At 41.5% G+C, this 27,505-nt stretch overlaps 1 protein-coding gene across 1 annotated transcript; it reads right to left on the bottom strand.

The window, feature by feature from the left end:
• On the bottom strand, positions 1–27,505 carry KIT (v-kit Hardy-Zuckerman 4 feline sarcoma viral oncogene homolog; the record flags this gene model as incomplete). The annotated part of the gene is made up of 18 exons (XM_010146988.1): positions 1–564; positions 1,706–1,811; positions 2,447–2,546; positions 2,644–2,755; positions 5,580–5,702; positions 8,803–8,930; positions 9,280–9,368; positions 11,159–11,309; positions 12,997–13,107; positions 13,195–13,299; positions 13,558–13,684; positions 13,777–13,883; positions 14,958–15,151; positions 16,369–16,483; positions 21,203–21,318; positions 21,473–21,662; positions 24,562–24,721; positions 27,369–27,505. Coding segments are annotated over 18 exons (2,297 nt in total), but the record flags the coding sequence as incomplete, so codon positions are not given.

The following is a 27,505-nucleotide window of genomic DNA, read 5'->3' as shown; positions in this document are numbered from 1 at the left end:
TATTCATTTATTTCTTAAATTCAGCAAAACAAGATTAATTAGAAAATGACTGTATGCCTTCCAGGCACGGATCCAGAGAAATATCACTGCAGATTTGGTTTTATCTGCAGTCATCTCATTCCACACCCTGGTTCAGGATTTCTTTTGTTGGGTGTTGTTTTGTTTTTTTTTTTTCTTCAGATCTGGCTCTCTACTGCAAATACACACAACACAGCAAAATATATACAGCTTCAGTTAACATTGCAATGATGCCTGTAACCGTGCTCAGCAGACTATGTGTAACAGTGTGTGGTAAAGGACAGTATTACAACAACGTTTCAGCTACACAGTGGTAGTAGTGAGTAAAAGTAAGAGAAATTATTGAAGTTGTCCCTCTCTCACCCCCTGCACAATACAAAACAGCTAATACACCTGGGCTCCTCTTCTTACAGATGCCACTCAAACATCTTCGCGTACCAGGAGAGGCTGAGTAGATGAAGCACTGCTACCCACCGAGTTAATCCTCACCGAGTGATCGGGAGCGTTTCCTTGACTGGAAGGAGGAGTTGAGAAGTTCGCATAAACCTGCAGAAGCCAAAAACTGGTGTCAATACTCTGTGGACCGCTCCCTTCATGCACACTTGGAGAGCTCTCCTTTCCTAGCCTTTTCCCACTGCGCACCACACACAGCTGTGGAAGGGTTCCAGCTCAGGTATTTCTCTGCAATTCTAAAGAGAGTTTCAAAAGGTCTTGGGTTTAACTGCTATTGTAAAGTTATTAACAGTTATTAACAACACCGCAGCTTCCAACTGCCTGCCAAATTTCAACTGAGCTTGAAAAAACGCAGCTCAGGTTCTCACTAAACTCCCCCAGAAACCTCACTAATACTTCCTTTGCATTCTTGCTTTTGTTTTAGCAATGCCTGCACCTGCCAAAAATACGCCACAGGATGCAATTGAACACCAGCAGCTTTCAGTTTCCTTGTTTCTCAAATTGTCAGGAAGCCACGTATGCTCTGCCCAAACAAGGCATCCAGAACGTAAAAGAAAGCTGTATTTTGAAACCAGGTTTTAAATTTACTTTTTAAAGCCCAGTAACAGACAGTGTTATTGTGAGAGAAAAATCAAAGTTTCTGATGTGTCTCCAATTTTTCTTTGGATTGTTTTGTACAGTTACCATCTCAGAAAAAACCTTTACTAGGGAATAGTCAAAAGAGCTGTGAATACAGTTTGTCATGACATACCTCCAAGGTTATATAAACAGAACTAGGGGAAGCAAATAAGAGGCAGAAGAGCACCAAAAGCTCAACCCCTTCATCCAGAAAGCTTTTCTAATAAAAGCTAAATATACTTTGTTTCTGAGACGTTTCCCAGATTAATAAACTTTTTCATAGGTAAGAGAATTTATGATGTGGTACCATTACATTTTGTAACATCAGAATTGTTGTGCCAGGTCTATTTTGAGTGACAAAGATCAACAACACAAAGAGTCTTCTCCAGCTGGTACGTCTTGGGTATGGGCTTAGACAGCTACTGTTTAATGGCACAACTAGGCAGAAATGAGTAGCCCAGACATCACTCCTACCCTCCCAAACTGACAGTGTAAAGCTATATAATACTGGAAAATTAACGAAGTGCTCTGGCTCTTTGCTCCTCACACCTCCAGTCTAACGTCTTGCTTGGAACTGCTTTGACTCAAAAAAAAAAAAGGATGATCCATAACTTACCCGGGGGGCATTATCTGAAAGCTGCTGCTCTATCAGCTGTACAATTTGTTTAAATGTGGGTCTCTGCAAAGGATCAGCATCCCAGCAACTCTTCATTATGTCATACCTGCAAAGATACTGAGATTAGGTACCACTCAAGCTCTTACCTCACATCCATTATTATTTGAAAGAAAAGCGGGACCCAGTCCCACAGTTTACCTTCTTTAAATGCCTTTTAAGAATATAAGTAGTGCTGCTAATACCTGTGCTTGTGACAACAAAGGACTCGATACTAATGGGAGTCTCTGGACGTGGGTTTTATCTTACAGCTTGCTAAGTGCCAATCCATTTACAAAAGAGTGAATTAGGGATGGCTCATAAAGAAGATCAGTACCCACTCCTCTTGCTGTCAGGAAGTACAGCACAAATGCAGATGCTGTACAGTCTGGTGATGCATCTCACTGACTGCTTTATCTGAATTAAAAATGTTTAATTACGTTCTGTGATGTGTCAATAATTCATTGACACGAGCAGATGCCATGACAAAGTGATCAGATGGTACGAGGCATGAGTGTATTTCATTTTTTGTAGCAACACAGGCATGTATTCTGGTTGTTAGAGCACATGAATTGTTTATAACGTGAAAAGAACTTAAAAAAAGACAATGGGGCAGTGCAATGAGCCTAAATGCAAGAATGGAAGCTTCCCTTCCTTTGAATCACTGCTGATGTTGATGATTAGAGGTGCTGGTTGGTCGCTTACATTTCAGGCGGTGCACACTCAGGGCTGAACATCCTGTATCCCTCCTTGATCATTTTATAGAACTTGGAGTCCACGGGCATCCCTGGATATGGGCTGCTTCCTGTTGAGAGAGCATGTGAGCAACATGATTTCTGCACCTGCAGTAAACCCAAGGTGAAACAGAAATCCCCTGAGGTACAGATCTTGAAGGAGCTTACCTAAAGAAAAGAGCTCCCAGAGCAATATCCCGTAAGACCAGACATCACTCTCAAAGGTGTAGACGCAATTGAAAATACTTTCAGGTGCCATCCACTTCACAGGAAGACGAGCCTGTCCAGGAAAAAAGGAATAAATTAAAGCAATGGACATAGGGCATATAAAATTTACAAGACAAAATTAACCTTTTCTACTTCTTATGTGCTTTAAATACTCGTTAAATCAAGAGACAGAAGTATCCAACCAAAAATGGAAATCTCAGCACTTGAGAGTCTCCAAATGCTGCATGGTTAATTGATTCACTGTTATATGATCTATCTTTCTGTGGATCTATCAAACTCATGCACCTCCTTGCGCTCTCATTTTCTGTATATCACTGTAATCACTGTGTGATTCCTTCTGTCTTGTTTATAAGGGATGGCGGGAAGTCAGAGCAAAATAATACATTTGACCATGGCACGGTTCCTTATGCAAATACGCCAGTCTGCTTCCATGGACTGGCTACCATAGGCACACAGATGAGATTCAGACAGTCAGGATGCTTCAAGGCTTTAATCAACAGTTAAGACATCTGCTTTAGCTCCTCAGTGTATCAGGAAAAAAAAAAAAAAAAGAAAATTCACATGACATAAATATATATTGGCACTTTTCATAAGTTTGTGGGAACAGGCATCCCTCGGGAATGCTAACTGAAGCAGAGGAAAGGGCACAGAAAGCCTTTGGATTTGCTTCCACCTTCCTCTCCCTGCTTGACCCTTTCCTTGTCTGACTCTAGCAGCCAGCCAGGCTTCCGTCCTAAACACTTGTCCTGCTATGGGAGAGACCAGACCTCTTCCTTTTAAATGGCCTTGCAGCTATGTGTCCAAAGACCTGTTTCAACCATACGATAAAGAAGAGCCTTGATGTCTTGTAAGGGAAGGAAACCCAACAGAAAAGGGGGTTCATGGAAAGGAAAAGGAACGAGGTGGAGGAAAGGGAGCATTTGCCATGGGCTGGCTCACCAGAGAGGCAACCAGAGCTGTTTATTTCCTGAATAACAAAGGCGGCAAACTTCCCAGCCAAGCCCCCAGCCGCTGTCAGCAGCACTCCCCCCAGCAGTGTCCGTGGGTAGCGATGCCCCCGTGCTCCTGATCTGCTATAAGATCACGCCAGACGCCTCCCACAGCCACTGCTTCCTCTCTCCCCAGGCAGCTGCAGCCTGTCCTCCTCTGACCCTTTCAGGCTACATAAAATCCTATTGCCAGGGAACTCGGGAAACTTAAAGGGAAGCCTAGACAGGTAGAACTTCGTTACTTACTGCCCACTTCACTCCTAAGCTGCTGCTCGGCACTTCTCACTCCCAGGAGCCTTGACTGATCCAGCAGCTCCTGACCTGACCCTGCACCTGAAAGCAGCTTTCTCACACCAAATGCCACCCAGCATTTTGCCAGAGCAGCCACTCCCAAATTATTTCTGCTCCTGTCGTTCCCTAAACTCACCAACACTGGTTTTGAAGACAACCAATAAACCTTTTTCTTCCACACCTAAAATAGGGATGCTGTAGGTAACCTGGGACATGAGGGACTGCTGGGTGACAGCAAAGCAGCAGAGCTATCTCAGACACCTGAGGTGCCGTGGACTGTCGAAGGTTAACCAAGTCTGGCAAACCACTTCGGTGAGAGAGGCTGAGTTTTGGGATTTGGAACTAGGTGATCTTTAAGGTCCCTTCCAACCCAAACCACTCTGTGATTCCATGATTTTTCTCTCTTCATCAACTTGCCCAAAGCCTGGATGGGCAACCTTTGGTTTGTGCGTTGCCAAGTCCCTAACTAACAACCGGCCTCTGACCACGGAGCGCTCAGCAGGGCTGGGGAGGAGGGCTGCCTTGTTGAATGTTGATCTTCTCTCCTTGGAAAAGCAGTGCAAGCAAAAACACGTGTTCTCTGAAGGCAGCGGACGGCTGCCTGTATCTGGTGCAGCCTTACAGCATTAATCCAGGCAGCGCAAATCACTGAGGTGTAAAATGCCTATACTCTGCAGCACGCTTCTCCAGTTTAACCACTGACAGACTCGGTTTTCTTTTGTAGTAGGGCTGCTTTCACTGTACTAGCACTTTAAAGGGGACTTCAAGTACTCCCAGGGTAACCTGCGTCACTTCAAAATGTCTTTGTACACCTGCAGAGGTCTAGTACGTGCTGGTGTAATCCGTACTCTTCTACACAGGAGGTGTAAAACTTTTCTCTCCGTACTCTTCTACACAGGAGGTGTTAAACTTTTCATATTATCAAAATATGGTTTGTTCCAACCCTGTTACAGGGTGTGAATTACAGCTACGAGTTAAAGCTGTATGTCACACGAACAATGGTAAAATATGTATATGCACAGATAAAACAAAGGCTTTTTTCCCCTCCCACTATGTTCTAATCAATAAATTCACACTTCATAATCCAGTTTCTGTTGACTGAGTGATGCTTTATAGCGGAGAACAGGATGCAAACCCTTGATTATTTAAATATTTTAAAAATAAACTATTTTAGTAATGGACAAATATACCAATACCCAAAGAAAAAGTTTCAGAATAATTATATTTAGGATTGGTCTACCAGAATACTCCAACGGCAAAACTTGCAATTACTCACAGAGCTGTAACTTTTAGTACATTCAGATATAACAGCAAGACTGGGAGTTGTAGTGGTGCAGCAAAAACATCTCTTCCACTACAACATACATTCAGATACCAGCGTGTTTTCTCCACTATAACAACATGTCTATACCAGGGGTTTTGTTAGCACACACATCTACATCAGGAATTGCCCCTCCAAACATTCCTGACCAGCACAGATACATAAAAGAACGGGGAAATCTAGATTTCTGCCCAAGAAAGACTCTTCTTGGCAAATCAAGACAACAGGAAATCCCCTAACTTAAAACAGGTGGATAAAGTATCATATATACTTACATTTCCTTTCACCACATAATTTGAGTCGTTCCTTATATCTCTTGCCAGGCCAAAGTCACAGATTTTTGTTATCCGACCATGAGTTAGAAGAATATTTCTTGCGGCTAGATCCCTATGAATGCACTAAACAACAAACAGACAAGCAAAGAAAGCTATTTTATAATATCCTTAAGAGGCTGTTGCTTGGTTACATGTATACTTAGCTATATAACTTACTGCATTATGCATTTTATGGCAAGCTGAAAGTCATAATGAAGCCATGTGTTAATAAGCTTACTCAGATGATTAAACATCCTGGTGTATGTAGTATCTTTATTATCATGACATTGATCCACATAGTTAAGGCTGTCTCTGCACTTATTTTAGAAAAGTCCCCTTGCAGTCACTTTGAATTTTCTATTGTTTCACGTTCGCAGCCAACATTTAATGTACTTTTTATCTGACTTTTTATCAAAAAATCACTGGTCTGTTTCCTAATGCAGGCCAAATAAGGAAAAATGTATCCCATTTCAAAAATACTCCTCTGGAAGGCCTGAATTATTAAGTACATTGGAGAGTTTTATAAGCAGACCTAAATATTTGAAAATACTGGAAATTTTCACATGCCAGTGTCTTTCAATGAACAGTCACATGTTCAATGACCTAGCTAACTTATACTCCAGTTACCACTTGAGAAGTGTTTAGAAGTGCAGCTCCAGCCTGAGTTTTCCAGCAGTCTTGTTTTATTTTTATGCAACCCTGGAGGCCCCATGTGCATTTGTTAGAGAATGGAAGCAGTTCTCTGACAAAATGACCCCTTTTTGCATCTGGAAAGGACAGCGTTAGGTTCCACCTTACTGATGTTATACTGTATGCAGGCCACAGCTGTCTGAAAAACAGCTGAAGATTCAATTTTTCTCTTTTTTTTTTTCCTTGAAATACAAAACTTTAGGGGAAACCCTACCAAAAAATGACTTAAAAGATCAAGAATTATGCAAATCCAACTCCGAAAACGGTAACTGCAGGTTGCATAAGCAACTTAATCTCTGTCCCTTTTGCATGTTTACATGAGCAACCGTTTTTAATGACAATTACTGTCTCTGGAGACCCTTATTCACCTCCCAGTCTAGCACATTCTTCACTTTGGTTATGTAAAGCTGAGAGCATAACTGCACTGAAGCAGCAGAGTGAAGAAATGGCCAAGCATCCAGCATGTTTCTGCCTTGTTCTTCCAGAATCAGTGCAGTTTGCACTGAATAAAGACCTTGTCCATTGGAGGAAGCCCTGTCTTGTTATTCAGGCACCCTGTGCTAATAAGGGAATTATCCCCCCAGGACAGGCTGCTATCCGGACTCCTGCACAGTGGCACTTTTATGCCTCTGAGCCTTGATCCACGAGCAAGTGGCAGAAGCGCAGCTGGGTACTCTGTGCTGCTGGTCTGCGTGGACCCTCCTTCCCCCAGGGCATGAGACAATCTGGAGCATCTTATCCATCAGCCCCCACTACTCTGCGTTTACTAGCTAAAGCTAAGAGCGCTTATGGACAGAATGACCAAAGAGGACCAAGCACAGCAATGTGTTAGCGCAGTGCAACTTAATTCTGTGATAAAGCCATTAATTCTGCACTGCCAACGCGATACTGCACGTTCCTTCCTGGCCTCACGGCGAGGGGGTGTTACACTCATTTATTGTCTTTGCTACTCAATGCCACGCTGTCCGTTCGCGTTAATGGAAAGACTTTAAACAGTCACCAGGGATGACGCAGAGTGAATCCTGGGGCTGTTCTATAGGAAAATAAGAGGAAATAAAGAATATATGTGCAAAGCACTGGATGTCCCGAACAGGATGCAAGAGTCTGGTGAAAACCATTAAAATCTGTAATATAATGTGCTTGCCTGTCAGGCTCATTTTGAAGCTAATAGAGGGAAAAATAAACTGGAGGGTTTGGAAGAAGGAACAGTGAGGGAAAACAACAAATGCAAGAGCAAATATTAATGTGAACTTCCTTTGGAGCAGAATTAGAGCCACATTTTCCACTACTAACATGGGATTCCAGGATTACTTTATTTTCCTTAAATTGCATAATTTTGGGGTTGCGCTTTACCCAAGATGCTCCTGTACCATCCTGTGTCTATATTAGTTATAATGTTTACATGTTAAATGGCATTTTTCCAATAAAACTTAAGAACAACCATAGGGAACATAATTACCTTGTGCTTAAGATTTCTGTTCTGTATAAAACCCTTTCAGTTATGCAATACCTCTCCTACGAAATCCAGAGGAATCTCTATTACGCTCAGAGTAGCCAGCAAGTATAATATGTGGGTCTCTAGGCTGATTTTGTCTTTTTAGAAAATTAAAAACCAAGACATCTCCTGTACATTAAGCTATAATGATAAAAAAAGGCACACAATGTGATAGCTCCCCTGTCTAAGGCAATATCCTGGGTGAGAGATGCAGCAAGTGCAGCATTGTTTAAAACTCATGCAAATAGACAGCTTTTCAGCTGTCTTCAGTCTGTTCTTTAGTTTGTAAACTCTCCAGCAGTGCCACAGAGAATCTTAATTAAACTCTCCAGATTTAATTGTATTTGAAGGTATCCACATGTTATGTTTCTGGTTCTTTCATCAATTCCATTTAATTCCCATACGCCAGAGAAGTCTGAAGAAATAACTCCTCAGGGTTCCTGTGGGTTTCAGTGCCTTCAAAGCCATCAGGAGCTCTCATAAAACTACCTGGGTGCTCAAGGAAGGGCTGAAGATCAAACTCCTAAGAGGCATCACCCAAACTAGGCAGGGTTCAGCCATGATTGCCATCTTCCAACACGTCATTATTAATCAATGGAGCCTCGGGGTGTAGCAAACATACTTCACCGCAATTCCTCTCCTCTGTCTCTTCTCTTGACATTTCTATGACTGATTTCTGTTCATGAGCAAGGCCACTGATTCTGCTAGCCTGAACTGTGAATGTGCAACAGCACTACTTCACGTTGACTACCGCGCACTCTACGTTCTGTTTTATGGGATATAAACCACCACTGTTGGCCAATGAGCACAGTACAGAACTCCAACATTAGCCAAAGCTTCAGGTTTGAGAAGCAGAATACCAGTTTGCAGCACTTGTGGAAAAGAACAGAGAAGTATTCAGCATTTAAACATGTGGATCACATTAAAAAGCTGAAGGTGATGCTAAAGGGAATCAGAAATCTGCAGATTCTTTCCAGCTCTGAAAAATTCTTAACTTACATTTTTGGAGGCAAGAAAGCTCATGCCCTTTGCCACCTGGTAAGAAAAGCTTAGGAGGTCTTCAACATCTAGAGCAAGTTCATCATCTTCCAACATAGAAAGGGTAACATCCTGATCAGTGTAGGATCCTACGCAATATAAACAACAACAATTCTCAGTGGAGCAAGTGTAATCATTTAAACAGAGCTGTCTTAATGTTAAACAAAACGGTGATCTGAATAAGTACCAACTAGAGTCACATCGTAAACAGCCCATCACCAAAAAAGCTAAAAATAATCCTGATAATCCATTCAGGTGTGGAGAAACACAAGGCACTGTAATTCCGCACACTGTTCTTTCCCAAGCTTTCTCACATCAATTAATGAGTTTTACTTGTCCCTATCCATGACAGAAATGTATGATAAAACTGAAAAAATCCATGAAGCCACTCTTTCTGCACTCCCACCAGCAAACAGATTTCTTTGTCACTGTACTCACCAGACTTCACTGGTCGTTTTTTATCAGCTTTTGGTGGAACTGCATATGACACCCCTGGTTTCATGTCCATGTACTCATTGGCAACATCACTGTAGAGGCAGGAGATGAAATGAAATATAGTTTAGTAAAAAAAAGGTCTCAAAAAGCCATCCAAACAAAAAGCCCAGGTTACGCCAACCTTCTGTATATAATGGTTTAGAAAGGATCAGTGGATCAGAAACCCATGGGTGTGTAAAAAAGATGAGGAAAGGCCTGTACAGAAGGAGAGGTTTGTCGGTCCAGCTAATGACACATCTCAAAGTTTGGAGTTTGGCTCAGGTGAGCAAACAAAACCTGCTTATACAGACTTCCCTCTCTATAAATTAACATCCAGATGTTTCACAGAATCTGCTAGTGCTTCCTTCTGCTTAAGCCAGCTTCTACCAGAATATTTCAGCAACTCAAGCGGCAATTGAAATGCAGAAGACAAATGGTAAAAAATGTTAATTTCAGAGATTCCCAAGCTCTAAAGGGGATTCGTATGTATTTCGAAGAATCAGCCGAGGCTTGGGACAGCCATCTGCTACTTTTTTAAAGTTTTTTTCTTACTGCTATATATAATTCAAATGTACAGATTTTCGTAGTATATGGTTTATAAATATACAGTTGGGCACCTTTAGAAATGACGGATGTACTTTGGCATTTTTCACTCCATTGCCATTAGAACTCATATATATAGCCCTTCCTTAGCCTGAAATGTTTAGTTCACAAACAATAAATGCAGCCACAGAGCTAACATGGAAAGGAGCAATGAGAGCACCAATAGGTTTAGTCACCACCACAAACACATCCGACACATTTAGCAGCTGCGAATTTACAGTAAACGCTAATATGAAAATTTCCTAAATACTCCGCTATTAATACCTCGACTTATAAAATGTGCTCAAGCAGTGAGATTCCTGCACTGAAAAGAGGGCACACCCCCATGGCAAATCAAAGATTTGTGTTCCTCGCCTCAGTACTCCCAACCTTTCTGGGGCACCACCAGCTTATCCATATATTTGCCATGGCACAAACAGCCTCACCAGCAGTATGTCTTGCTGGGACAAAGGAATTTACCACCTCCTAAGTGTCTCTGCCTGGTTCTTTTGTGTCTGCCAACACAAAGTAATGGGTCCCCTGGGGCAATAAACAGACTAAAAATAAAAATGAGCAGGTATTGTAACAGCCCCTAGTTTTGGTAAGTTATGTCTCCCTCACTTTGAAAAAGGAAGAAGAGAGCAGGAAATCTGCTTGGAAACGTACTTGGAAAGAGCTCTGGTCTTGTATCTAACACAGCGTGGTTAAAAATATACAGATGAAGTAACTGGAAAAAAAAAAAAACTGAGTACAAGAGCAACCTCAGAATCGTGACATGGGTCGTGCCTTCACAAAATCTAGCGAGCTGTTGGTGGCAGCTTGGCTCTGATACTACAACGCGCTGGTTTGATTTTGGAAGGAGCCATTCCTGAAGGCAGGAACTTAGGAGAGCTCAGAGTATTCACACCCCAACACTGGGGGGATTGTCATTCAAGCCGCTAAATGAGCGCTGCCAACGTTTAACAGGAACGATAAACACAAATACGTATGAAGATTGGAGCCAAGGAGTTGCATGAAGTAACTACAGGAAATTTGATAAAGAAGTAAAACGGAGTGTATACAATCAATTGGGCTCTGTTAGAGTAAACCACCCACTGTACAAATCGCGTCTTTAATTAAACCGTTTCCTTGCGCAGCAAAGAATCTTCAGAGCCTGCTGCATGCAACGTTTCTCCACATCTCTTATCCCTAATAAATTCTGCTGTCTTCTCCTTCCCAATCTTCTAAAAAACACAAGTACGTTTCAGCAGGTCACACTTACGCCGCAGGCTCTGCCTGATGCATAATGTTCTCGTAAACTGCTGTTTCTGCATGTTCTTCATGCTTTGGACAAATAAATGAGTCTCGTTTCCGTCTCAGAAAATTTAAAAGATCACCGTAGCAGCAATATTCAGTAATGACCAGAGTGGGACCTGCAGATGGGTGTGAGGTTTAGAAAGCAGGTGAGTATTGGTTTTAAAGCAGAAAACCTTACATAAAGATTCATTCTTACATTCAGCCAAGCACACAGGCCAGACTATTAAAAAATCACACTGCCTAGCACTGTCTAGACTTGAAAAGTTATAGAAAAGTAACCCAGCATCTTCCCTTTCACAGATCAGCAACTCTTGTCCAGCTAAAGCTGCGTCACTCCCAATTAATTTTCCACCCTCAATAGCATTGCATTGTACAAAAATTAAACAAATAAGTCTTTTTCTCTTTCTTCATGTGATAATGTTTCTGGCCAGACACATCTGTTTGATTCTGCTCACTTCCTGAAGGAAGTTATTTGTTCCAAACGTTAGAGTAATTCAAGCTTCAAACATTAATCCTTTTGATTCACTTCTGTTTACAGTAGAGCTTCACACTCCTTCAGTAATGTTTTGGAAATGATGTAGGGTGTTATATTCTGCAGTATAATAGGAAAAATCATTCAAATAGAACAGCCTGCTGCGACAGAAAACTACATTGCACAAGGTCTTAGAATATTAAAATGAAATCAGAAAGGAGAATCAAGTCATCTCCAGCGCGGATGTTTATAGATCAAATACACGTTTTCTGAGTGAATGACTCCAGCTATGGCCCTTGAATATGTAATTGCGCTGCGTGTTATTTCATCTGTAAGGTTACTCTGTACCATCATTTCCTAACCTCAATAGTTTATTTCCATTTTTCTGCAGTTAAAAATTACAGTTTTCGTAGTAGCAAAAGTGAGATCTGTGACGGGAATTTCTTAGAGATGCCAGATATTTTCAGCTGAGACAGACACACACACACAGGCCAGTGACTCTACTTTGTCGACTGCTTAAACAAAATTGCTTCATCCTATTTTTAAATCATTAAACGAGAAAGTGAGAAACATACTGCCTCCATCTATGAATTTTTACAAGCGCCTTTTCTTTGAAAAGTGAAGCAAAAACTTAAAGAGCAAGTACTTGTGTAAGAAGCAATACCATCTTTCAGATTAAAATGCAAATAAATTAAAAATAAAGGACTGTATCACCCACTATTGACACTTCAGCTCTTCTGTAGCTTTGACTTCGTATGAAAACAAACTTATTACGTTGATGTTAAATGTGAAACATTTGGGTTGTGCAATAGTTTATTTGGAAAATTCTGTTTCTCAACTTTCGGCTGTGGTACTGCTGTTGTTCTGCTGTTGAAGCATTTGTAACTTCTGTGGTGCCTTAACAGATACATTTACAGTTTAAACAGAAGGCTGGAAGACTATACAAGACAGACCTGTTGACTTCACCTTGGATACCAACAAGGAACCAGTTCACATATCTTTTCTCATTCGTGAGAAACAGTGTGGTGGAGGAAAAAAGTTATGCCACATATTTTGTCATTTCTCAAGAAAGCGCACAATGGCTCACATGAAACAGAGTAACAGCAACCTTCCTTTTTAGCTGCAGCGGTCTCATTATTGCTTTCAGGATGACCCTAAAAATCTAGATTCAGGAATTCGCAGGTGATAATCATGACGATCTGCAACCTGCCTAAGCAAGAAAGGTATTTAAGATTTCTATACTCAGCGGCACCGGATTCCTCTTCACAAGATTCCTCCTTCCGGCAATAAAAAAGGAACAGAAATAATCAATAATCTGTTGATAACCCCACCTCCAATAGTGCAAGCTCCAAGCAGATTCACAATATTAATGTGGTTTCCAAGGTAACTCAGCACTTTAAGCTCTGACATCAAGGCTTCTCTTTCTGTTAAATGGGCACTTGCTGCAAGGCAAAGCACAGTGTTCAGCACGTAACACACCAACCAGAAGGATGAGAGGCAAAATTGTACGGTGCATTACACCAACTTACGTTTCAACATCTTTACTGCTACTGTCATAGCAGCATCAGATTTAAACAGACCATAAGCAGTGGCTTCAACAACTTTTCCAAAAGCTCCAGCACCAAGGGTTTTACCTAATAAAGCAAAACAACATCCTCTGTAACGACATGGAGCACTTCTTCCTAAAGGTTCCACATTTTATTCTATGACATTAAGGAAGCTATGGTAGATACGCCTGCTTGCTTTTTGTCCCAAGGTACGTATGAGCAATTATCACTATTTGCATTATAGCACAACATCTTTTTGACAAAACCCTGCTCTGTTTAACCAAAGTCTCATATGAGACCTGAAGTTTTCACCTTGTAGATTAAGTTAAATAAATCTAAACTAACCAAAACTCAACCGGTTTCTAGGAAATTCCCATTTGTGATCATAAGGAAGTTGTGTCGGGTCTATGTAAACATAGTTGTTTCCATTTATTTCTTCAACAACTTTCCACTGAACTTCGTATTTGGGTTTCTGGAAAAGAAGGAGAATGTTTGTCACCACTGAAGCCTGCACAGGCAGCTCACACACTTTTCTAACTCAGGCAGAACGTTTTCTGATATTACCTGCAGATATATGTACAACAGGATCATGACTATGATGCACATCAGTCCTGCAGCAACTCCAAATGCAATTAGTAAAGGGGTGAAAAGGGTATGGGTACGGATTTGTTCTGGAAAGAAACAAAGAAAAACTCTGCTTAAATACCAAACACAGAAAATTCTGTTAAAAAGATGCAGGTGAAAAACCTTTCCTTGATTCTTCCTTGTGAAACAGGGTTTGGAGTTTTGATTTTCCCGGATAAGCTCCAAGTACACCAGAATGGCTTTCCTGAATGAGCTGTGGGGCACAGAAACCATCCAGTTTGTTGCTTCAGGAGTCTCAGCTTCATCAGCTCAGGAGGTGTGACACCAAGATCAATTCATACAAGGGGTTTGCACGATTTCAGTCCTGTCAGGTTAAAGAAAGCTTTTTTCTGAAGTCTTCCTCTTCCCTACCCCCTCCCCAAGTACGATCTCTAGAGCAGAGCCTTTACAAACAGAGGTTGTGCTGAGTTGCGCAGGAATATCATTGCAGTAAAACCCATCTGCCCCAAATCTACCTTATTTGTTTATATGGTAAAAACTGTGTGTGACAGAGAAAAAAAGCAGCAGCAGAACATTTGATTTTGCAAAGAGCACAGATTTACAAACACATTTCAAGTCATCTATGTTCTAGTGCTTTTTTTTTTCTCCCACAAACCCACAAATACCGCTCTAAAACGCATAAGCCCTTTTGCAGTACGTTGTTGTTACTTCTTTTACAACAGCGGGTCCTTTTGGCTCCAGTGAAGTTCAGGACCTCATCTTCCTGAGACATTGTAAAAACATTTTTAAAATGCTGGTTTTCCTTGGAAAAAAATAAATGGCCTAAATAGTCAAAACAGACAAAGATAGGAAAAGAAAAAAGGAGAGAGAGAAGGAAAGCCAGCGTAATGCTATAGATGGTTTGCCCCTGTGCTGCACAGACAGAAGAAAACCAGCTAACCAGTGCGCTGCAGATCAAGTGCCATAAAAAGACAGTACCACAATATTCACTGAAAAATTAAAATGCTTTGACAGGCAGAACACGTAGCGTAATACGTTATCCCACGCTCAGCCACAGTACCGTAAACTTTCTTACGGCAAAGGTAAACCACTTAAAGTCCTCTTACAGAAAGAGCCGAACAGCACCCACGTTTCATGGTCTCACTCACTCCGGCCGTTACCTTTAATAGCAAAGTTGAAGAAAGCAGAGCTCTTGTCCCCGTTGCTGGAGGCCTCGCAGCACACGGTGCCGGTGCTCCGGAACATGCTGGCGTTAATGGTGCTTTCCACCAGGATTCGTTCAAATGACGGCACCGAGGAGTTTGTGTAGCTGATTTTGACATCCATGGGGGATATTGTCGGTGAATCAAAACACCTGGGAGAAACAACACTGACAGTTACCTGCCACGGATTGCTACCTGGAATGGATGATGGGTCCTGCTGTTGAGGCAGACAGTTCCTGCCAGACCATCAGATAACTAAACAACGCTGCTCTACAAAGGGATTCAGCTGCAGATCCTATCCTCAAAACGCAGCCTCCTCACGATGTCTCATTGTCTTCTACACAGTGAGTGAAATGAAGACATACACCAAGCCTGACCCAAATGGACATCATGAGGTCTTTGCTTTTGGCTAGAGATACGTACGGGTCTGTAAGTCCACTATGGGTTTTGTACTGTTCAACCTGCCTCTCCAACTTCAGCCTCCAGCAGTTGTGGTCTATAACCTACTATTGAAAACTTTCTCCATGCATCATTTTATTACAGCACCAAAAAAAAAAAAAAAATCCATGATGTATATGTAACACCATCAAGCTTATATGCAGCCAGTTCTGCCCTCTCAAGGTGCTGCCTTTCCTTCATATGTCACATATTTACTACATGAGCACACAGTTAAGCTAAAAAAAAAAGAAAAAAATATTAAAAAAAAAAGGAAATAACAATTATTTCAGGCATAAAACAAATTATGCAGATGGGAGACCCATGACTTGCTAGTACGAGATGTACAACCACGATGGAAGTCAACCAGAACCTTAAAGCACGCTTCACAAATGCTCACTTCACAGTGAAACTCTGCAATCTCTTCAGAAACATGGTAACTAGACATCGGGTTTTTATTCATAATAACTCCAGACTTGTTTACTTGCCATATGCTTCATGTGAATAAAAATCTAATTACTACATGTCTTGAAAAATTATATCATTACATAATAAAACAAAAGATAACAGCCATATTCACAACTGATTCTGTGATTGTCATTCTGTGAAACTGCACACAGAATGTGTGTCATCTGGGGCCAAACTGATACCAACCTTAGGCAGCTTTCAGCGGAAAGTCTGGCTTTTACTTCTTTGCAGCAGAAAACATCAGTTATTCTCCTTTCAAGGAAGGAATGCAAAGCAGAACAATGAAACATACCCCTGCCTTCCCCTCAAACCACTCCAAGTAATCCAATGCCGAAAATGATTAAAACACTAATGCAACATTTGAATGTAACTGTTACCGAGTCATTTTATGTTCTTAATTTTTAATTATAAACTAGGTGTGTTGCATCTAGAGTAACCTTTGGAGACTCTGGTTTACTTAACTTACCTTTGCTCAGTTCCTGGGCAAAAATACCAGTATATGGTAGGGGCTGGAAATCCAGCTGCTACACACTGGAGAACACCATTGCTGAGTATATCCAGAGTGAGAATCTCCGGTTTTGCTGCAATAAACAAACACGAGGGTCACACATTAGGGGAACACAGAATCTGCATTGCCATTTGCTCTTCACCCCAGCAACTTGTGTGCATCGCTGTCCGTGAAATTGTCCGGAGCTGGTCCTACACTCGGTTCAGGAGCTGCTGATGCGAGTAAGGCAGGAAACCAGAGCCATCGGATGGACTGCACAGGAGTCATTAGCCCAACGCCTCAGCCTTCAGCCAAGGGCACCGCCAACACAGCTCTGGCAAATATTAGCAAGATCCTTTTCTTGGAGAAACTTGAATTAGAGGCCTTATTTCCCACAGCTACCTTAGCTTCCTTGAAAAATCACCCAAAAAAAGGTTAATGGAAAAAACCCCAGACTACATTGCAACGATGCTGCTCACCTGACAGGTACAAGGTAAGACTCCATTATCGGTTAATACACCTTTATGGAAAGGTGAGATGAACTCCTAATACTTCTGAAAGTTGTGAAATTGTATAGACTACAGTGGGAAAATGCCGATTTATTTCAGATGAAATCCATGTACAGAGACAGCACGGTGCTAGTTTTTAATGAATATTCTACTTACTGATTAAATGAGAGGCAATAAAGCACACGTATATTCTCAATCACGTATCATCTCCTCATGACTCATGTTACAGGAACCGAATGTTCTTTCCTTTCTGAACCCGCATGTTGTATTTTATGCAAACCACCAAGGACCAAACATTGATGCAAAATGTTGGGACGGATTTTCAGCATTACTCATTCGGTGAGGAACTTTCTGAGAGTGCACAGCATCTCGCTCACACCCAGCTCAGTGCTCATGGAATACACATACTCCACGTTTCCCAAAACTCCTATCAAAGTGGTTGGATTGTGAAATTGGAATTAACTAATCTACTATCCATGTGCAAGCAATTTGTTTAGGCATACGGTATGTTCTGGGCAAGATTACAATGCAATGTAATCCAAGAAATGAGAGAAATTAAAAGTTCAATATATGAGGAAAATGAACATTAAGCACCTAAAAAAACTCTTGTGCCAGATTTGGGCTGCATGTAGCACTTTCAGTGATGGAAACGAAAATGCCCACGTTAGTCAGGCTTTTTCCATTGCGTAAAAACCTACGCAATAAAAGCTTGTCCCACATCATCCCACAGCAGCCGGGGGGGAGACACGAGGCCACGCAGCGTTAAGACCCCCGGCAGCCTGGGGAGAGCTGTCCGGCCCTGGGCCACGGGAAGCTGAGCTGCAGCACAGCTGACCCAAGAGCAGCTCTACCCACTATGTCCCTGGTGAAGCCCTTTAATGTGGCGATTAGCGCGACCAGCCTCTCTCCACCAGCACAGAGTGCTTCCAAACCTCCCCAAATTCCCGGAGGAATTAAGGGATGCGTTTCACGTGCAGCAGCGGAGAGCCCCCCACAGCTCTGTACCAAGGGGACGGAGGCAGCTGCTACTGCCATCACCCCAGGCTGTGTGCCTCAACACCTGCACCCCCTTCTAGGAGCCGAAGCTTCTTCCTCATCCACCAGCATAGGTGCTCCAGGTGATGCTGGAGCAAAGATGGTCTCGCTTTGGCAAACAGATGCCAAGCTGCCACTGGGCATCTTCTTTAAAAGAGATTTTACTGTGCTAGATTTTATGACTTTCACTGCCTAATTACCCCTGGTATCAGACTGGCTCTTAATGACTAGACTGGGCTTATTGTTTTGGCTTTAACCCTTTGAATATTTGTTTCATTATAATGCTTGGCATATATGCATATTGCCTTCCATAATCAGTCCTTAGGTGTCCTAAACTTCTAATTTCACTAAGTTCATTAGCTGCTTTTCAGCTTTTATTAATGCCGATTCCGAACGTAGCGAAGAGGATTTATCCTATTTAATGGGAGGCCACGCCTACTTTATCTCCATGCTCTGTATAATAACATTGTGTATTTAATTGCTTTCTATTACTGATTTCCCTTTCCTCATCATTAACAAAGTACATGTCTAAAAAGTAACACTTAATAGGTATTGTCTGTCATCGCAGTCAAAGAGAGAGGGCTTTCCTCCTGGAGCCACATTTTCTGGATCAGAATGAATCTTTTACCCTATCACGATGACTCCTTGTTTGTTCACTGCATATTCCATTGAGAGATAACCACTGAAATCTATAATACTGTGACCAGTTTTCTCTTTGCAGCATGAGCCCCAACTGCACAGGTAATATTTTGTTGACTGTAATTAAGCTCAGATATTATTTCACACTAAACTCAGATACTAGTTGGAAGATTCCTCCACTAATTGCTAGATGTACTGCACCTTGCACTCTGGAGATTTCTACAATTTCTTAATTGTAACTCAGTTCAGTAGACTGCTTGTCAAATTGTAATTTTCTTTTTGGCTCCTAATTTCAGAGCTCCTTCCTTCCTTACTTTATGTCACATTTACTATGACTGACTACATTATTATTTTTTTTAAGCAATTTAGTATTGTTTCAGATTAGCATATGCAATTACTAAATGTGTTTAAATCCAAGGCAAGTATTTCTGCACAGGGTTTTTCACATCTTTCAGCAAATGCTTCAGCATCGGGTTTTGTTTATGTGCAGACATTCTCCTGATTATGAATCCTGTTTTACCTGTTTGATTACTTTCTGCTGATTACTTGCCCAAGCCAGACGTGTAAACATCATGCACTACATCCCAGAAATTTATGCAAAATCCCCGCTGACAACAATGCCAGGTCAGGAGGAACCATTAGATCAGGATCTGACCCACACATGGCTCACCTTCGGCAGTTACTCTGCTATGTCAAATCATAGGGTATGTTGTCGCGCCGCTTGCGTTTCACACCTAAATGATCAGCATTTTACAAGCCACTGAAAACAGGTTATTTTTCTTCAAAACAAACCTCTAGAAGGATCAGTCTATTTCACCTCCTCTTTTCCAAATGAAAAAAAACCTCCAAAAATACTTGCAGGAGCTTAGTCAAAGTGCCAAAAGAAGTTCTTTGAGTCAAGTGCGTCAAAGCCATCTGCTTCAGCAACGTCTGCAGTCCAGCCGGTGCTGCTCTGCGTGGACTCTGCTGAGGTGGCTTAAATGTCCTCACTGCATCCCAAGACTCCTCTTACTGCTTACAAGACCAGGAGATGAAGCAAGAGGGAAGAATGCTGCTGGTTGCACAGACAAGCATTCAGAAGAACTAAGCCGGCCGTGCTCCCTCCTGCCTTCGCCAGACTGCTTCTTACCCTGGTTTCCTAACCATGACCCACGAGGCTTTTCAGCTTTTATCAAGTAGCAGATTCCTCAAAGACAGTCACATGGAGCTCTGCACCGAGAACTGACACCCGAAGGTGACAGAACTGTAGGGTGTTTATTTTTTTTTTGTACAGTTCTCGTGCACAGACTGCTCCCAAGCAGCCTGCAGAACCTGGGAGAGCTGGGAGCTCCACACACAGCCCCTTGCTCGAAGCACACGTATAATGCTCTAAGTTGGAAAACACCATCCAGCCTCATGTGAACTCACAGCTCCATGTGCAACCTGCAATTTCTCCCATTCCTTCCCAGAAATTGAACTTCTGGCTCAACAAATTACTCTGCCCATCTGTAAAATACCAGAAATTGTCCCTCATGCCTGTAACCTACACTCATCCACAGTGGCACAGGACACGTGAGGTTGCCAGTGCCCCCAGCTCAGAAATCACAGCTAGGAAGTGGAAAAGTCACAGGAATATAAATGACAGCATTCACAGATGAAGGAAGAAATGCCATGCTCTGAAAGGAGCCCAAGTGACATTTCGAGACCCAAACTATGGCATTGCTAATAGTGACGCTACAAATGTTGACCTTCAGTGATAAATGAGAAGAAATCAGAAATTAATAACCAGGATCTTGTGATCTGTGGAAGTCCTCTGCATTAGCCTGTGCCCAGAGAACGACACGCTGCTGCTGAAGCACAGCAGCAACGCAGAACTGCATTTGAAGCACATGCACTCACTTTCTATACAGTTCCTCCTGCTGTGCTCAAAGGCATCGTTGTCTACCTCGCCTTAGTTTCTCTGGTCTGCCTGCAGTCCCCTCTGGGTTTAATTTTCCTTAAGCTTGGCCTGTAGCATCTGACAATATCTGTCTGCTGAAAGCATTCAATTCTCTAACAGGATGGCTCTCCTAAGCAGGACAGGCTTTCCTGAAGGTTTCATCAAATTCATATTGAAGTTTAGTTTTTGTCTTGAAGAACTCTGTTTGAAACTGAGACCGATGCTCTTTTATAACAAGCATGTCCCAAAGATGTTCAGCACAAGCATTTGTAAAGCTATGCAGATTTCTCTGAAACAATGGTGATCTGTATCATTATACCAAAGTATTTAGATGCCAGGAGGCACAAGTGAGTAACTCTCCTCACAACCTTTCAAACTCTGCATCAAACAAATTAAAGACAGTAGCTTAGCTTGGCTACCAAAAATGCAAATTATAATCCCTGTAGATCTTGCTCCACCTTAAATTATCAATAGTTTATGGTACTTGCTTATTTTTGAGACCATATTTGCAGGTGCTACAATTTTTCTCTTGGATTTGTGTAAGTACTCTGCACTTTTAAATCTTGACATTTAAATAGTTTTCCAGCATGCGTTTCACTTCAGAAAGCCTCTTATATGCTGACCCGCACTGTGACATCTTGTGCATACATTATTTTGTATAAAATACAATGACTGTGATAATGAAATATTTCAGACTGTTCACTTTACTTACTTTTCACATAGACATTAAATGTTACAGAGGAGCTGGCATCGGAATTGGACACAAAAAATGTGTAAATGCCTCCTTCTGTTCCTTTTAATCGGGTAAGGTGAAGTTCACTTGTATAACTGTAAAGAAAAAAATTAAGCATTACTGATGCTCACAACTTGCGTTGAACGGGCAATTGCTGCACGGAAGCTAAGAAGGTTTCCTCCTTCCAGAGCAGACTCCAGTTTGCTCTTCCAAAGTAAAATCAACAGCATTTAAAGTCTTTCGTATTACCTGTTATTGCTCACAGTCTTGAACTTGACATAATGGTCCGATGAATTCTGTAATGTTTCGTTCATATACATCCAGACTTCTTCCTTCGGTTTTGGATACGCCTCATATTCAACTGTTAGATTTCCATTTTGTCCCGCATTTATATCTATTGTGGTATTCATTGTCGCAAACAAACGGACAAATCCTTTAGCTGATGGCCATAAGGGGAGAAGAAAAACAATCTCAGGGCCATTTAGAAGACTGTCAGTACTCTAACCACACTTAGATTACTTCAAGATCAGTGATCAAACATCCAGCTGTGAAACAGGAAACCTTATCTACAAAGCAGAACTTGAACCCTCACTTGCCCAAACCAAGGCCACTCTCCCTATATAGCAATGAGGTATAGGACTTAAAGCAGACTTGAGTGTCTCAACAGAAATAATTCCATCTTCTGGTGATAAATACCCTCTCCTTGCTTTTGGAAAAACACAAGTGCATGTTTGATTCTACTCAAGTATTTACATTTTTCCAAAAATCAGAGTCGCTAACTCTATGGTATGAAAGAAACACTAATTAAAAGACAAGATAAATTGATCATTTATGACAATATACTAGAGTATTTAAGGTTTCTTTGTCAAGTGTAATTAAGAATGACATTACAAATGAAGCTATTAAAAGCTGTAATTAGAGAAAAATGCGCTAAGATCACAGGTCTGGATACCAATTGCCTTAAACTAAGGCATTTCAGTTCATCTGCTGCTGGGTCTTAATCTTTTATTTGGCAGACAGTATCCATCATTGTGCAGTTCAGTTCTAAAATATCACGTGGAGCAGCATCCTTACTGCAGTGGTCTTAATTTCATTAATAAACTCATCAGCCATAGGATTATTCACTTTGAAAAGACAAATCTTTCAGTCCTATTACACAAATTCATATAGGAATTATCTGTTTGACAGGCAGATTGCAATTGCAAGGAAACACATTTATTGAGAGCTTGAATTTAGACCAGAAGTCAGTCTCAGATCCCTGCTTCTTCCCACTTCCTAGTAATCAAACTGCTGTGGCCAGCTGGGCACCTGAGCTCGGGAAAACCGAAGCCAGCGGGGCTTGGTGAAAGCATATGGAGCTGCCAGAGCACTTGACAGATGCTTTGGAGAAGAAAGGATGAAGTAAACTCACAGCAGGCAGGTATGCTCTAAAATGCTGTCTGTCATTAGAAAAAAGAAGGAGGTTTTAAATCTGGAAACTGAAGATTTTCAGTTCCTTTGCAGAGGTTTTTTCTGTTTTCTGTATAAACGCAAGATCCCCTATGCAATCTACGTTCAAAATCGGACCCAAGAGCCTGCAAATAAAATTCCACGGTTATGCTATCAATCCCCAAAACAGTTCTAGAAACTGTTTTATGATTAGAAAAATCAACTGTTAAAAAAACAGTTCTAGAAACTGTTTCATGATTAGATAAATCAACTGTTAAAAAAAAAAGTAATTAGGAAATTTACCAAAAACACCCATTATTTATTGTAAACCTATTGGCTAACATTAAAGCCACAGCTATTTAGAAACTGATACAACCCCAGGATCTCTGCAGTACGTGCCATATGCCACTTCCCAGGACCCTGGGAGCTGGCACAGTTCAGATAAATATAGTCAGTTTGGCAATGAATGGTGAAAGGCATCCAGGAGAGACAGAGTTTTTTTAATTTTAAGTCAAATTTGAGAGGGTGGGGAGAGAAAAGTGTATCTCAAAAAGGAAAGACATCAGCTTTTCTCTGGTATTTTTTATTAAATACAAACTTTGCATTTTACTAAATACAAACTTGTTGCTTTTATTTTTTACTTTTTATAATGCTGTGTTTTATTTTGGTCCCCAGACCTTCCCTAGTCAATCCTTTTTAAAGCCACATTTGTGTACACAATAGACTTAAGAATTTCTGTGGCTAAGGACTTCCCTCCTCGTACAATAAAAGGTTTCACATTGTTCCTGTTGGGTAAAATATTTTCTTTCATACTTCATGCTGTTTCGCTCTTTTACATATGAATTTTTTCTCTCCTGTAAAAAAAAATTGGGACAACATCCCTGTCATTATGAGCCCCTCAAATGGCAGAGCAAGGTTGGGGCACTCAAACCTCTGCCACCCTGCGGAAAATCTGACCCGCATAGGCGAAATACTTCTGTTTTCTTTAAGTTACTGGGAAATGCAGAACAAGCAACGTTGGAGGAGTTTCTGTGCAATGGAAACACAGATTTGCAAAGGAAAAAGGATCCAAGACTACGCTTCCCGCAGTTACTACACCCCTGAATGTTAGGGAACCGAAACGGTTGTAGCTAACTACGCAGATTTCTTCAGAATTATCTTATTAAGTCTACCAACATGTCCTCAATTGTCCTTAATTTATCAAATTAGCAGGTTTCGGCAGCTTTAAAATTCACAAGGCACTGTGTGTCATCCCAGTTAATATAGAGCAGACTCTAAACGAGTCTGTTATTAAACAAGAGGAGGGAGGGAGTCCGCTCACTGTTCAGGGACACGATCCAGAAGTCATGGAAGTAATGGAGAGTGGATCCACCACTGGGGTGAACTCGGAACACTCTCACACTGTCTGCGCACGCCGCAGTGTTCCTCGCGGCGTTATTGTAAACAGAGGTACATACACGGCTTCGACATAACAAACACTGACACGCCGATGTCAGCGACATTCCCCGTGCTTGGAAGGCAGGTACTACAGATACGCTTTGTACTTGTGCTGCCAGGTTACTTAAGCATAGGGATAGTATCAGGGAAAGGTAAATTACTTGCTTCATTAAGACTGGATTAAATTTAAAATTAAATCAGGAAGAGACAAACCAGATAGATGGAAACACGGTTGGATGATGGTTCTAATATCACATTCCAATAACATGCAAAGGGTTATAGAAATTAAAGTAGTCATACACAGCACAACACTTCCTCAGCCATCCCATATGGCATCAGTCAGCAATAACCTTTCAATAAAGCAACTTGACTCACTGAGGTTTGAGGGAAAGGAAAGAGGTGGAAGGGAAGGTCCATCTCGCTTTCCACCTCCCGCTCTCGGGAATGTTAAGATTTGTACAAGAACTATTTACCTAGTGCTTTCAAGGTTACTGTGGCATTGGTTTTTCCAAAAGGGTTTTCTGCTTGGCACGTGAATTCTCCAGAATCATTAACTCCCACTGAACGGATGCTCAATGTTAATTTCCTTTCGTATCCATAATCACCCAAATTTCTGCTTTTGCTTGTAACAATCTGTCGGTAAAAAACAATTAACATCTAAGGCACTGTGTATGCAGCATCTTTCCTAGATAAATTAAAAATAGAAGTAATTATAACTTTGCTATATTAATATTCATAACATTAAACCGGAATAATAAGCCAGCACGGCAAACCTGTCACTAGAGTCTCTCCATGCAAAACAAGTGTGTGATCAGCTGTCTTTGGGAGAGAATGTCTTCTTCTAACTCTTACCCCCTCCCCTTATTCTTTATTTTTTTTCCTCCTCAAGCTCCACTGTAAGACAAGAACATGTGTGTGTCTGTGTGTGTGTGTGTGTGCGTGTGCACCTGCTACAAGAGAGCCAAATGGGAACAATCAGCCCTAGCCATAAACTCCAATTTTTCAAATATTTCAATCACATGGAGAAAAAGGTGTTGTGCCCAAGGTCAGACCCAGCTCACTCTCGTCTGATTTCTAATGGTGAGGAACTGACAAAAGGTTTTATTTGCACTAACAATGCTTCTAACTGTAGGGCTTAATGCAAAATGAACCCTGTGTCTTGATTTTCCTAGTACTCAGAAGCTGCAGCTATTGTAAAAAGTCAGTGCAACTCTGAAGTGTGGTGTGAACCACACTCACGTGGTGCCTAAAAAAAAAAAAAAAAAAAAATCACTGAACTCTTAACAGTTGCAATGCTTCCCAGTGAATGATGAGAGAATTTAAGGTGCTGGAGCTTCATGTTAAACTGGGTCGCTCTATGCCCCAAGTCTGTGGCATCTCTTCACTGCAGACGTGCTGCAGAGAGACCTGCTCATGGCACGCTCTGCATGGCATCCTTGCTCTGGAACCCGCTCTGCTTCTTGGTCCATAGCAACCCAGATTTATTAATTTTACAGGCAAATGGAAACTTAATTTTCCTTCCAAAGCTTTGTGATTCATGACACTATGCCTATGCGAGCTGGAACTAAATTAAAAATAAATGCTTTGAGGTGTTGACTTCAGTTTCTGTTAGAATGTTCACTGTGGTGGGAAAGATAAATTTACATTGATTAATCCAACTGCAGACCTGGGCTTGCTGTGATTTTCTAGCAGAATGATTTCAATTCTTGGAAGGGCCAAGAGGTTCTAGATAAATTTAATCTTCTCAACATATTTTTGGTTCCTCCTGAACTATAATAATCACAAATAGCACTTTGGTTTGTATGGATGTGCTTGCTTATAACAAGTCTCCTAATTTTTGAAAGTGGCAATAACTTCAGTCATACAAGGGAAGCAGTTTGGGGTTTTTTTCCCTTTGACCTCTTCAGGACAAAATGTAATTCTGCATCTATATAAACATGAATTTTATGTATTCTGTTTCAGTACAAAATTTAATTTGATAGTCAATATTTAAAAGATCACATCCCATGCTATTTACCAGAAAGGACAGAAAGGTCAAACTTATTTGGTCAAAAATATTTTCCTTGTGGCTTTTACTCATGAAATGAAAAGCAATAACGCAGAAAAACTTAAGGGAAGACCCCGATTTCATCACACTGTAACAAAGGAAAGGCAGGGAACGATAGAAGAAATGAAGTTCTCAGATGACGGACGTGTAGTTCACCTTGGCACAGGCCCAAAAGCCCCATCTGCACCTCCTCAACCCTTGGAGCTGTGAGGTGGGATTTCTGGAGCAGCGAGCACTTAGTGGGAGCAGCTCTGCCAGAGCCGGCGGATTAGCTAAGCATGGCATGCCCAGCCCCAGGGAATAGGCTTCCCGTTCGCTATCTGCCTGAGGAGATGTGACTTACCCAAACATCACAGAACCCTTTATTTCCATACACATGTGGACAGCAAATTATGTATTCTGGTCACTACCATTAGCAGTGAAAGACCAGCCAATTAGCATGGGAACGTATACAGCGGGAGTTACTAACAGGTCTTCACAAGGGCTTTTGAGTCATTTCAATTTCAGAGTATGCCCAGAAGACCAAGGAGCATCCTTAAAAACAACCCGGTGCCTGCTGCTCATCTGAAAGGCAGAGCTGGCCATACGCTGTGTGACCAGGGGAGAGGATATCTCTGCCCCTCGGCTGCAGAATAGCTGCGCTGCCAGTAATGAACCCTCCTGGAGCACTCAGCCTGCCAATAATTTAATTTGGTGATGCCAGGCAGTAACTATCAGACAGAAGCCAGTTCACAGCTTCATTTTTCAGAAGTTTCCCAGTTAGTGATGCACACCATGTAATTTAAATGAATTAATCATTCCTGCGAACGCTTACTACTATTCCTGTCACATACAATCCCATGCTAATTAGCAGGTATTTTACTGTTAATGATAACGACTAGAATATGTAATTTGCAGTCCATGTGTTGATATTTGCAGCTTCCATTGATTGCAATGTGATGTGTAGGCACTCCGTGCTTCCCTATTTAGGCAACCCAGCAGAGGTCACCTAAACTTCACATTGAAGAGCCTAACTTTAATTTCTCTTTGGGAAGAGAAGCCTGTGCAGATGGTTTTACGCCCAGCATGGGCACTGAACAGTTGTTGCTGGCCCTTCACCAGTCTGTGGGATGCGGGACCTCTGGAAATGCAACAAATCCAAACCGACGTAGCATCAGGTATCCAACACAAGCACATTAATGTCTCCGAAGAGTTTGTTACGGGGATATACAAGACACAATTAAAGGAACTCACCCCACTTCTGTGAAAAACCCAACTAGCTTGTACGCTGCTATCCACATCCATGATTATACATGTAACTTCAAATTCTTCCCCTTCTTTGAGAAGCTCGTAGCTTTTGGATAAGGTGATGACGGGAAGAGTTTTGTGAA

Source organism: Eurypyga helias, unplaced genomic scaffold (assembly GCF_000690775.1).
Source record: "Eurypyga helias isolate BGI_N326 unplaced genomic scaffold, ASM69077v1 scaffold3040, whole genome shotgun sequence".
NCBI classification, from domain to species: domain Eukaryota; kingdom Metazoa; phylum Chordata; class Aves; order Eurypygiformes; family Eurypygidae; genus Eurypyga; species Eurypyga helias.
Note: the sequence above shows the minus strand (reverse complement) of the source record. Positions and strands in the feature narration are given on the sequence as shown.